General features: G+C 45.2%; 1 protein-coding gene across 2 annotated transcripts in view; it reads right to left on the reverse strand.

Moving 5' to 3' along the window:
* Positions 1 to 13898, reverse strand: part of vrk2 (VRK serine/threonine kinase 2) — a 43904-nt gene that overhangs the window by 5495 nt on the left and 24511 nt on the right. For both annotated transcript variants that reach the window (XM_061745068.1, XM_061745069.1), the window contains exons 9-11: positions 6605 to 6725; positions 6414 to 6472; positions 1816 to 2000 (exon numbers count right to left, since the gene is read on the reverse strand). In XM_061745068.1, coding sequence (XP_061601052.1) covers positions 1816 to 2000; positions 6414 to 6472; positions 6605 to 6725 — 365 coding nt within the window. The remainder of the gene's footprint in view (positions 1 to 1815; positions 2001 to 6413; positions 6473 to 6604; positions 6726 to 13898) is intronic.

Consider the following 13898-nt stretch of genomic DNA (forward strand, 5'->3'; position numbering starts at 1 on the left):
TCTGCATGGAAACAGATCCGTCACAAATGAGAACATGAGTTGTTCCAACAGCTCACCTGTTCCTTCCATACTGACAGTAGCAGTCCCCTCATCACTACTGGCTCCTGGCTCTGCTTCTGACACTAAATCACATTTTAAAAATGCTCTTAATTCTCAGCACAGATCTCCCCTTTTTACAAAGCCGTCTGATCAATTCAGGTCAGTTTCATTAATGTAGTGCTGAATCATCTAGCACAGGGGTCGGCAACCCAAAATGTTTTAGAGCCATATTTGACCAAAAACACAAAAAACAAATATGTCTGGAGCCGCAAACATGAAAAGTCTTGTATCAGCCTTAGAATGAAGACAACACATGCTGCATGTTTCTATATTAGTTAGAACTGGGGGAAGATTTTTTTGTCATTATGCACTTCGAGAAAAAAGTCAAAATGTCGAGAAAAAAGTTGAAATGTCAAGTTTAATGTTGAAGTACAATCTTGAGACAAAAGTCGAAATGTCGAGAAAAAAGTCGAAATGTAGAGAAAAAAGTAAAAATATTCGAATGTCGAAATATCGAGATTAAAAAGGAAAGGAAAAAGAAAGAAAAAAAAAGAGGAAAAAAAGAAAAAAAGAAGAAAAAGAGAAGAAAAAAAAAGGAAAAAAAAGGTCAAACATTTTTTAAAAAGCTCCAGGAGCCACTAGGGCGGCGCTAAAGAGCCGCATGCGGCTCTAGAGCCGCGGGTTGCCGACCCCTGATCTAGCATCCCAGGGCACTTTGCATATAGAGCAGGTCTACACCATACTCTTCATTATGTGAATTCACTCGATAAGCAATCCTACCTGCCCACTCTGGAGGTGTGGGCTCATGGCTGGTGCAGCTGACTCTGAGGGGCTACAAGTTTCCTAGTTAGGTGGCGTTGCATCATACTATTATTTAAATTATATAATGTTATGTTATTTGTCACAACGCCACACAATTCATTGACTTGATAATTAACTTCAATGGTGGTTTGCAGGCAAAGTTTAACATCTTGCCTTACCCGTTTCATTGTCCTCATTTGTCCACGAGCTCGCTTTTGTGAAAAAGTTGCCAATTCTGGCACACTTTGCTGCATCTGATTCCAGAGCTTTTCTCTTTTTTAATTTTGCTTCTCCGCGCCACCCTTGCGCTTTCTACTCTCCATCTCTCCATTACCACTGTCCGAGTGCACGGACGTGTCAAGCCTGATTTATGGTTCCGCGTTACACCAACCCAGAGCCTACGCCGTAGGGTACGGCGTAGGCTCTGCGTTGGTGTAACGCGGAACCAAAAATCAGCCTTTACGTCACGGTGCGTCTGCAAAAAAAAAAAAAAAAGAGCTGCCAGTGGAGGCGGAGGCGGCCCAGGGACAGCGGTAGCGCTTATACATCCATGCTGTAGCATACCTGATCAACCCAGTGCAATGACTGAACACCGGCCCCCCCAAAAAACAACTGAACACCAGCCCTCGCGGCCCAAACATCAGACCGGCCCACCGGGAATTGTCCCGGTCCTCCCGATTAGCCACTCCGGGCCTGGTGTAAACGATGGTATTTTTCAAAACGTAGAGGGGGAAATATCAGTTTTTGTAAATACCCGGCTATGTGTAAACGTGGCCTGAGATGAAGACGTTTCCATGTGTGACGGCTGCTCCCAGACACCCGGACCCCCTCACGGCCGGGAGGACGATGGCCCGGTCCAGGAACCAGCCCACTGGAACTCCGGGTTCCCCAGGACGTTTCTACCCAGAACACATCAGCAGTTCTCCAGAGAGGACACACAACCACCAACTCACTCTCACCAGAACCCGTCCTCACCTTTCCTCTGGCGCGGGGCTCCGGGGCGCGGGGGTCCGTGCAGGCCGACCCCCCGGGGCCGTCCGGCCCGGAGAAGTCCAGCGGGCCTCGGGCGGAGCCGCCCAGCAGCTCTCTGACACGCTGGTAGTCCGGTCTGTCTTTGTAGTCCAGCGTTGTCAGGTACTGGAGCAACGAGGACACCTCATCTGGACACGCAGACAGACACGTGCACGCGGAAGATCATCAGGGCCATGCAGGAGAAAAAATATTTGAGAGGGGAAGATTTTTTTTTATTGTGCACTTCAAGTCACAATTTCAAGAGTGAAGTCAAAATTTCGCCGAAATTGTGACTTTTTCTCTCAACATTTCGACTTTTTTCTCGAAATTGTACAGTGGGGCAGTATTAGGGCCAGGTAGGAGAAAAATGAAAATAATATTTTAGAGGAGGAAGATTTTTTTTTCATTATGCACTTTGAGAAAAAAGTCAAAATGTTGAGAAAAAAGTTGAAATGTCAAGATTAATGTTGAAATACAATTTCGAAAAAAAATGTGAAATGTATTTCAACTTTATTCTCGAAATTTCGACTTTATTCACAAAATTTCGACTTTATTCACGAAATTTCAACTTTATTCTTGAAATTGTATTTCAACATTAATCTCGACATTTCGACTTTTTTTTTGACATTTTGACTTTTTTCTTGAAGTGCACAATAAAAAAAAATCTTCCCCTCTCAAATATTTTTTCTCCTGCCTGGCCCTGATACTGTTCCGTACCTACATATACATACGTACATACATACGTACACACATACATACATACATACATACATACGTACACACATACATACATACGTACATACATACATACGTACACACATACATACATACACACGTACACACGTACATACATATAAATAAATAAAAGGAGTTTGACAAAAATTGCCTTCTTTTTCCAGCTCTGGTTTCATTTCACTCCTCAGATAGTTTCTCTGCAGTAGTTTGAGGGGAGTGTGATTGGTTGCGTGGGGGGGACAGGCTGAACCTGAAGGTGCAGATACTACAGGAGGTTTCATGTCCCGGCTCAGAGCAGCCTGGTACCGAGGGCATTGTTGGTATGTGAGGAAGTGTCATACGCAGACAGCCGCCATGCATCACACGCCGGCCGGACGGCCTGCATGACACTCCCACACACACACACACACACACACACACACACACACACACACACACACACACACACACACACACACACACACACACACACACACACACACACACAGCTGTGATGTATCCGTGTCTCTTATCAGCGGCAGCAGCTGGGCCTCGTCAGCGCAGCCCCATCCGGCCCGGGCCATGCATCACACGGAGCCGTCACAGGTGTGACCTCTCAGGAGGAGGAGAGATAAACCTCCCCACTCTGAGAGGCGTGTCCATGGAACAGCTGTTTCATGGCTAAAAACTTCTTCCTCTGGTGACGACAGCAGATCCAGGTCTGGGACAGTCCTCCGTCCTCCATCTCCACGTCCCAGCTGCGTCAATCCCGCCACAATTTCAATTTCATCCGGAGGCACATTTGGTGTTCCCGCCCCGCGCCACACCGCTCTGAGGAAAGCCCCATCCCTTGGCTGATTTGTACACTATTATCTACGGAAGAGTATCAGGGCCAGGCAGGAGAAAAAATATTAATATCAGAGGGGGAGATTTTTTTTATTGTGCACTCAGAGAAAAAAGTCGAAATGTCAAAAAGAAGTTGAAATGGCGAGAAGAAAGTCGAAATATCGAGAATAATGTTGAAATACAATTTCAAGAATAAAGTCAAAATTTCGTGAATAAAGTCGAAATTTCGAGAATAAAGTTGAAATACATTTCAACTTTTTTCTCAATATTTTGACTTTTTTCTCAAAGTGCATAATGAAAAAAAAATCCTCCTCTAAAATATTATTTTTATTTTTATCCTGCCTGGCCCCAATACTTTTTTTATTGTGCACTTCGAGAAAAAATTCGAAATCTCGAGAAAAAAGTCCAAATGTCGAGATTAATGTTGAAATACAATTTCAAGAATAAAGTCGAAATTTCGCCTTTTTTCTCTCAACATTTCAACTTTATTCTCGACATTTGCACCTTTTTCTTGAAGTGCATAATGGAGAAAAAAAAATCTTCCTCCTCTAAAATCTCATTTTTATTTGTCTCCTGCCTGGCCCTAATACTCTTCCGTACTCATCACCCCCTTCGTACAACAGAGCAACACTGTGATGTGAATATATGAACATGTCAGTTTCCTGTGCTGTGGTGAGCACCGGTCCACCGGTCAGTCCTGCGACCCCCAGTCCCGGTGAGGGGGGGATCCATCTGCAGATGTCGTCAGCGCTTACACCAGCAGAAAGGTGTTTATTTAAAAAAGACCATAGAAAGACTGCTCTTTTTTCAACCTAATCACTCATTCATCTCTTAAAGGGACAGCGAGACAGTGTGTGAGTCGGTTTTGAACCTTTGAACATCAGAAAAGGCGTGATCATGGGACCTTGCAGAATCTTTGACGTCGTAGGAAAACGTCGCCAATCGTATGAATTTGTTTGAAATGTCTAAACCAGCATCAACGTAAGAACTCCAACTAAAACCTTCCTCCAGAGAGTCCCGTGAAGCCATCGCTCAGTCTGACCCTGGACTCACACTGAACGCGCTACAGGCGTCACAGGCGTCCGGCTGCCATTCATGTCTATGAAAGCTCTGCGAGAGGCGTCGGAGGCGTCCAGAGCATCAATTTGAAGTTGAAAAATCTCAACTTTATGCAAATGAGCAGCGTTGACGCTAGGGATGGGAATCGAGAACCGGTTCTTGTTGAGAACCGGTTCCCAGTGTTTCAATTCCTTGGAATCGTTTGCCTTTTTCCCAAACGATTCCCTTATCGATTCCAGTGGGCGGGAATGACGTCACCAAGCACTTTGCGCCACGTGCGCATTCACGCCCAGCAGGAAAACACGGGGACAAAGCGGCATAAACGCTCGAAAGTTTGGTTACATTTTACCAAAAAGGATGACAACAGGGCGACAATACTTGCAATGTGGACATTTTAACAAAGGGGGAAACTGTTAGGACTCGGCCGGCTGATGCGCTGGGAGCATGGAGTCAGCCGGCGTGTGGTAAGGCTGATTTATGGTCCGCGTTACACCAACGCAGAACCTACGGCGTAAGGTACGCGGCAACACGCACCGTACGGCGCGCGTCGCCGCGTACCCTACGCCGAGGGCTCTGCGTCGATTTAACGCGGAACCATAAATCATGCTTTAGAAGAGCTGCGCCACGCGGAGGAGCCGGGCGCTCCGGTGGACAGCGGAGCTCCTGACAGAGCTGCAGCTCGTCAGCTCATCTATGGAGAAGTTAAAGAGCTTCTACCGCTAGATTCTCCTTTTATCAGCAGGGAAGAGAATCAGGCCAGAATAGATGAATGTTATCAGGGACTAAGTTTGTGGTGTTGAACATGTTACTGGACATTCTTGTGTAATTGCTACAAAATAATTTGTTGTTTTTCGTTAATTTCTACAGAAGAATATTTATTTTATTATTATTATTTTATATTAAATACATATTTTACTGTATGTTACAAATCATTTTGTGGGGACCCCCTGGCACCATCGAGGAGGCCAAGGCTGGGGGCATCTTAAGACCTCATATTTTTTTTGTTAAAGATATAAAAGTTTTATATCTTTGAACAAAAAAGATCGGAGAAACAAGGAAATTGAAACAAAGAAACAATTTTAGTATCAACTTTGTTTTATTAAAACAAAGTTGATACTAAAATTGTTTCTTTTTAGTATTTTAGTATCAACTTTGTTTTATTAAAACAAAGTTGATACTAAAATTGTTTCTTTTTAGTATTTTAGTATCAACTTTGTTTTATTAAAACAAAGTTGATACTAAAATTGTTTCTTCTCCTTTTTCCAAATGAGAATCGATAAGAGAATCGATAAAGAATCGAATCGAGAAGCAGAATCGATAAGAGAATCGGAATCGAAAAAATCTTATCAATTCCCATCCCTAGTTGACGCCGAGGCAGCGTCCAATCACAGACCAGGATTCCTGAAGCGAGAAGCCTCAATGCAGATTGTACTTTCATGTAAACACAAACGTACACTCACTCACATGCATACATGAGCAGAGCTGTGCACTAACACACTTATTTTATCAGGAATTAATATATTTCATCCAGCAAACTGACATTTTTGCTGATTTGACTGCCGTTTTTACCTGAACTGCTCATGTGAAACACTAACTGATGGGTGAGGAGCTGGATGGTCTGAACTATTTTATTTGCTACATCGATCCAACGCAAAGCAGACGGTGCGATGCGTCCTGAGCCTCCACAGGCCATTTCTGACACTTCACCAGTGTGAATCCAGCATGAATCGGCCGGAGAGCTGGCTCCTCCTGCAACCATTCACATGAAGCTCATGAAGCTCTGGCCTCCGGCGGCTCCTGAGGTGAACGCCGGGCCGGGCCCTGAACAGAGCGGCCCCTGACCCCAGGAAGCCTCAGGTAGCCTCAGGTAGCCCCAGGAAGCCTCAGGTAGCCTCAGGTAGCCTCAGGTAGCCCCAGGAAGCCCCGCTCGGGCCCCCACTCACCTGTGCTGGCTCCACTCCCCGACAGCTGCTGGACGGAGCCGGGCAGATTCCCCATCAGCCTGAGAGACGATGGAGAGGAACGGGATGGATTGAGTCCAGGGGAAGAACGTGGGAGGACGAGGAGCTACACACTGCAAAAACTCAAGATCTTAACAAGAATATTTGTCTTATTTCTAGTTAAAATGTCTCACCGGGCTTTGGCCTCCTGGACCTGGAGGGGGTTCTTGAGAAGGCCGTCCCAGGGCAGAGAGCCATGGATCCAGTGAAGGAGACAGAAACCCAGAATCTGAAGGTCCCCTCGTCTTGATGGGGCTACAACACAGAGAGAGGAGAACAGTGACACCTGGATTCTTTTTCTCTCTGGCTTCTTTCAAACATAGATTTGGCTCTTTGGACCAGAAGGCGTGGAAGTTATACAAACATTGGAAGATCGTCAGCTCAACACACATCATAGTACTGTCGGACAAAACGCAGAACCCCACACTGCGTACTCCATGTATGTATGTATGTATGTATGTATGTATGTATGTGTGTGTGTGTATGTATGTGTGTGTGTGTATGTATGTATGTATGTATGTATGTATGTATGTATGTATGTATGTATGTATGTGTGTGTGTGTGTGTGTGTGTGTGTGTGTGTGTGTGTGTGTATGTATGTATGTATGTATGTATGTATGTATGTGTGTGTGTGTGTGTGTGTGTGTGTGTGTGTGTGTGTGTGTGTGTGTGTGTGTGTGTGTGTGTGTGTGTGTGTGTGTGTGTGTGTGTGTGTGTGTGTGTGTGTGTGTGTGTGTGTGTGTATAAACATGAATATTTATTAAAAATAGTTATTGGTTTAAACTAAATGTTAAACGAAATGACTATTTTTTCTTTATTTTCTGTTTTTCTTTTCTTTCTTTTCTTATATGCTACGTCTTTAGATTTGCTTTAAATTTTTTGTTGTAATGTACTGTGCATTATGTGTCGGACCCCAGAAAATAGGAACTATCAAATGTCGACCAATCAGAAGAAGGAGCGGGGTTAATTTTCACCAATTTTGTTCAAGGACTCAAAACCGAGTCCGTTATGTCAAACCATTCAAAAGTTATAGCAGAAAGTAGGAACTATCAAATATGGACCAATCAGATGAAGGGGGGGCACGCTTTTGTGCATCTAGCGTCGCCACGGTAACGCTTTTGACTGAGAAAAGTAATGCACATCGTCGCAGGATGGAGACACACATTTTGATGTATAACACACCTGGGTGCACGTTATGGTTCGGGCCGTATTAACTGCCGAAGGAATGGCATAAATTGCGCCAAAATTACACGATTCATTCAAAATGGCCGACTTCCTGTTCGGTTTGGGCCATGGCGCCAAGAGACTTTTCTTTAAGTTGCGACATGATACAGGTGTGTACCGATTTTCGTGCATGTACGTCAAACCGTATTGTGGGGCTTGAGGCACAAAGTTTTCCGGGGGGCGCTGTTGAGCCATTAGGCCACGCCCATTAATGCAAACCATGAAATATCACATTTTTCACCAGGCCTGGCTTGTATGCAAAATTTGGTGACTTTTGGGGAACGTTTAGGGGGAAAAAAGGCCCTCATTTCGTCGGGAAAAATAAAAACGAGAAAAACAAAAATTCCTACAGATACAATCAGGCCCTAACTATAAAACCTGCCGGTCTCTCACTTGCGGATCTCTTTGAATTAAAGTATTTTCCCAAAAAAGAAAAATGAAAACAAATCTTCTCCCTGACCCCCTCTCAATGCTCGTGTCATATAAACTTGTACAACTTTTGGCTAATTCCTTGGCTTTTGTAATTCTTGATTTATTTTGCAAGGGTACTTTGACAAAGAGTAAAAAAAAAAAAAGAAAAGAAAAGTCGATACTACTTTCAGTTTGAAAAGTATGTAATGCTTTGAAGCAGATATTTCTAAGAACAGTCAAGGTCGGCCCTTTGAATTGTCAAATTAAAGGCAAGAGATTCACAAATATGAGTCGATGGAACGCAGCAGCAAAGATACTAATTGACCTGTTACAATGCTTTAGCGCAGTGATCCAGGCACACACACTTTCTTCTCCTTTCTTTGGTGGTGAAGTACTGAACCGTCTGAGGCTGAATGACTACCACATGTTGTAGGAGTCAACAATTGTGTACCGTTGACCCCATTTCTGAACTCCACGCTTCATCTGTTTTTTCCACATAAAACCAAATCACGGATGAGACTCAAGGGTGTTATATTTAACAGTCGGACATTCTGGCTTCAGAAAAAGTACCTCAAACAAATTCAATAAAATTGCTGAAAATAACAAGTAGAGGAAGAATTTATGCAATCAGCCAATGTGTAGGAATTATTAAAGGACTCGTGAACCTCTGGCTCTATTGGCAGTTTGAATTCTTTAGAGATATGTTATTTACTAATGACAATATAACCCAAACCCTTCAGCAGGATTAAACTTTCATGTTGAGAACTTCAGTCACGTCTGCAGAATAGAATCTTGTCATGGATCCATTTTTAAATTTCCACCAGACTTTTAATCAGGCTGAGGTCAGAACTGTTTGTTGGTCATGTCAGTGAGCTGATACATCATCCACAAGAAATATTGTAATGTTACATTTTATGCAAAGAAAAATACTGTTTTCATGAAAATGGGCTTAATCATTGCCAGATGTTCTTTTCAGTGTACACCTGTGCATTTAACATTTTTCGCTGACATCTTCCGTGTTCCTGCACCTGTTCCTGCACCTGTTCCTGCACCTGTTCCTGCACCTGTTCCTGCACCTGTTCCTGCACCTGTTCCTGCACCTGTTCCTGCGCCTGTTCCTGCGCCTGTTCCTGCGCCTGTTCCTGCGCCTGTTCCTGCACCTGTTCCTGCACCTGTTCCTGCACCTGTTCCTGCACCTGTTCCTGCACCTGTTCCTGCACCTGTTCCTGCACCTGTTCCTGCACCTGGTTAGGGATGGGAATCGAGAGTCGGTTCTTGTTGAGAACCGGTTTCCAGTGTTTCAATTCCTTGGAATCGTTTGACTTTTTTGCAAAAGATTCCCTTATCGATTCCAGTTGGCGCATTGCGCCCAGCAGGAACACATGTGGACAAAGCGGCATAAACGCTCGAAAGTTTGGTTATATTTTACTAAAAAGGATGACAACAGGGCGACAATACTTGCAATGTGGACATTTCAACAAAGGGAGGAAACTGTTAGGGCTCGGCCGGTCACGCTGGGAGCCTCATGTACTAAGAATTGTGCAGCTTTCATACTAAAAACACAGCATACGCCTACATTTGGGAAAAGTACGTCTGCACAGGGATTTTCAGATGTGTGAATCCATGCTTAGTTTAGTCCTGGGCACCTTTCCTTGATAGATACATCCCCATTGATGTGGATATATACTTGTATACTTGATGTCTAAATAACAATGGAAAAACAACAGAGAAAAAACCCATAAAAGAAAAAAAAAATCCCATAATGTGAAGTTAGTGTATGGGGGGTGGAGGCATGAAGAAATATCTTATTTTGTGGCTGAGGCTGTAAACACGCAGGATCGGAACGTCACACCACAGCTTAAATATAGACAAGATGGTCCAACATGAAAGTCAATGGAGAGAGAGAAAAAAGAAAGTTGCTGCACATCGGAGAATTTCCCTCTTCTGGCACCCTGCCAGCGTATGCAGACGACTTTGATATTATCAGAAAGTACATTAATAAAAATATTATTCATGCATTGCTTAGTCACTTCAATTGGAACGAATCAAACTTTTATTTTAGGGAATCGACATTTTGCTGCAATCATTTTAAAGAATAATGTATGTGGGAATGTCACATGGTTTTCTTCCATTGTTGGTTTGGAAATCAAGTGCTCAAACGCTTTAAGGAATTACATTTCAAATCGCTCCTGGCTTCAGGAAAATTTGGGGAAACATATTTCTCCACTTGGTCATAAATAACAACCTCAATTTTCTGGTTTGTTTTAGTGTCAGATGTTCAAATAGTTTGAACACAGAATAGTGATTCCGTGTTTCTTACAAACGGATGTAAAAGCGGTAAAGTTATTAATGTCATACTCACAATAATGGCGTCTATGTGGACAAGAGGAATCGAACTGTTGACTGAACGCGACAACCTTCAGAAGAAAGCGTTTACGTGTCTTACTTTTAGAATATCCAGTTCATATCCTGTTTATAGACGTTAAAGAGTGCAAATTGACCAATCGGGTTCAGTTACATATCCCATAAGCCCTTACACGTTGCGTCCAGCGTTTCCATCAGAATTTAATGCAGCACCTCCAAACTAAAGTTTGTCAGCATTATCATACCAAATACTTTCAGGTGCTGGAAGGATTTGGAAAAAGTCTCAAGTACAGCTTCTTATTTTTAGCACCTTAAGTGCTAATAGACACTTGTCTTCAAACACTTTTATAGCTGTTGTGCGTGTAAGTATAAGATTTACTTTGATAGTGTGACTGTGATCTGATCCACCTTGGTCACGTAGGATTCTCTTTCTTCGCCAGTTATACTGGGCTTCAGTTGGTAAACTATGTTGAAGCTAGACTTGTTAATAAGTGCAAAGCTTTATCAGTGTCACGCTGTTTCTCTTAGTTTCTCTCACTTTGTGTAATGACTGCGAGTGAAGGAGTGTTGATTCTTCATTGTTAATTGAAGATAGTGAGGTGTAAAACATAATATATTCAACATCTTCAATTAACAACAGCACTGGATGCAGATGTGTTTCTGTTTTAAAACTTAAAAAAAAAAGTCACTTTGATATGAGGGGGCCGTTTTGTACACAAAACTCCCGTTTGATTTTCTATAAACTAGAACCTCTGAGAAGTGTCGGTCAGGAGTGTGTTTGCGTCTTCTGCTTATTGTGTGTCCGCCTTCGTAAGTCTGCATTTATGGGTGGGGTCTGTCAATATTTAGTGACCAAGTCCATCCGGGGAGGTCAAGCCTGGGGAGTTTTAGCCACTCAATACTGTAACAGTCGCAACACGTCTCCGGAGAAACGACGTATCGACCGGCTCCATCAGAGGGAGAAATCTCGCCGGCGATCCGCGGCCGGCATCGATCCTGTCCGGCCGGAGCCGGGACTGAGGAGGAAGTGTGGTCGCTGGGACACGGGACCGTTTACAGACGATGGGAAGACACAGATCTGATCTCGTGTTGACAGAAACAAATTCAAGTATTCCGGTTTGCATTTTTAACATGCTGAACTGATAAGATGCAGGGATGGAGGGAGGAATGTTTGTGAAACAGGACTGGAAGGAAATCACAGATCAAGGAAGGTGAGGGTGGTTACAGCCTGGCTGGAGGAAGAAGACTGAGATGGTTTGTGATTAGGTGAAATATAAGTGTATGTTTGATCAAACCATTTCCATTTCCTCCCTCAGTCTTTGAGAATTGAATTAGCCACTTCCTAACGAGCATCCCTGGTACCTGGACAGATAACTCAAGCTGTTTTTAACAACACAAAGCATCATATGACACGAGTGACGGACGGGAGAACGCTGGGCTGGAAGCCTTCAAGGACTAGTCCATCTATCTATCCATCCAACCATCCATCCAACCATCCATCTTCTTCCACTCATCCATCACTGAGTCGCAGGGGCAGCTGTCTTACAGATGCCCAGACTTCCTTCACCCCAGACTCTTCCTCCAGCTCTTCCTCCAGCTCTTCCTCCAGCCCTTCCTCCAGCCCTTCCTCCAGCCCTTCCTCCAGCCCTTCCTCCAGCCCTTCCTCCAGCCCTTCCTCCAGCCCTTCCTCCAGCCCTTCCTCCAGCCCTTCCTCCAGCCCTTCCTCCAGCCCTTCCTCCAGCTCTTCCTCCAGCTCTTCCTCCAGCTCTTCCTCGGGGAGTCCGAGGCGTTCCCAGGCCAGGCGAGAGACATATTCTCTCCAGCGTGTCCTGGGTCTTCCCCGGGGTCTCCTCCCGGTGGGACATGCCTGGAACACCTTCCTAGGGAAAAGGGACATGCCTGGAACTCCTCCCTAGGGAGGAGGGACATGCCTGGAACTCCTCCCTAGGGAGGAGGGACATGCCTGGAACACCTCCCTAGGGAGGAGGGACATGCCTGGAACACCTCCCTAGGGAGGCGTCCAGGAGGATCCGGTACAGATGCCCAAGCCACCTCAGCTGACTCCTCTCAATGTGAAGGAGCAGCGGCTCGACTCCGAGCTCCTCCCGGGTGACCGAACTCCTCACCCTATCTCTAAGGGAGCGTCCAGTCACCCTGCGGAGGAAACTTATCTCTAAGGGTGCGTCCAGCCACCCTGCGGAGGAAACTCATCTCTAAGGGAGCGTCCAGCCACCCTGCGGAGGAAACTCATCTCGGCCGCTTGTATCCGCGATCTTGTCCTTTCGGTCACTACCCAAAGTTCATGACCATAGGTGAGGGTAGGTGCATAGATTGACCGGTAAAGATCGACCGCATAACTGCGGACACTGCACCGATCCGTCTGTCAATCTCACGCTCCATCGTTCCCTCACTCGTGAACAAGACCCCGAGATACTTGAACTCCTCCACCTGAGGCAGGACTTCTCCACCCACCCGGAGAAGGCACGCCCCCCTTTTCCTGGTGGAGAACCTTGGCCTCGGTTTTGGAGGTGCTGATTCTCATCCCTGCCGCGTCGCACTCGGCCTCAAACCGCCCCAGCACATGCTGAAGGTCCCGGTCCGATGAAGCCAACAGGACAACATCATCTGCAAAAAGCAGAGATGAAATCCTGAGGTTCCCAAACCGGAACCCCTCTGGCCCCTGGCTGCACCTAGAAATCCTGTCCATAAAAATTATGAACAGGACCGGTGACAAAGGGCAGCCCTACCGGAGTCCAACATGCACCGGGAACAAGTCTGACTCAGTGTTTCCGCTAGAAAAAATTGGCACCGGACAATGTGACCGGCAGGGTTTCAATTTACCGGACAAATGTTTGAAATTCCGGTCACATAGGCTATATGAATTTATTGAGGTTAAAAATAAATCATATGCAGTAGTACGATATCAATGCAAGTCATTTAATAGTATTTTTATTGAAAAACAGGGTTTTTAAAATAAAATAAGTCCCGTCAATTGACTCGCGAGCGTAACTTCAAAAAATAAATAAATATTGCAGAAGCTTGCGCGTAACCTACGGCGTAAGGTACGCGGCGACGCGTACTCTATGCCGTAGGCTCTGCGTCGGTGCGACGCGGAACCATAAATCAACGCACACGTGGATGTCGGCGCCGCAGCTCCGCTTCCTCCCGGCTCCCGGCACCGGGGCTCAGCATGTCCCTCCGCGGTACTCCCGGGGACTCTAGTCCCTAGTCCCGCAGCCCCAGTGAGTATTTTCACCGGACATTTTGACCGGAGAGATTATAAAATACCGGACTTCGGCATATTTTACCGGACAAAGTCCGGCAATTACCGGACAACGGAAACCCTGGTCTGACTTACTGCCGGCAAGGAGAACCAAACTCCTGCTCCGATCATACAGAGACCGGACAGCCCTTAATAGAGGGCCCCGG

This window comes from Cololabis saira, chromosome 17 (genome assembly GCF_033807715.1).
Source record: "Cololabis saira isolate AMF1-May2022 chromosome 17, fColSai1.1, whole genome shotgun sequence".
NCBI lineage: Eukaryota > Metazoa > Chordata > Actinopteri > Beloniformes > Belonidae > Cololabis > Cololabis saira.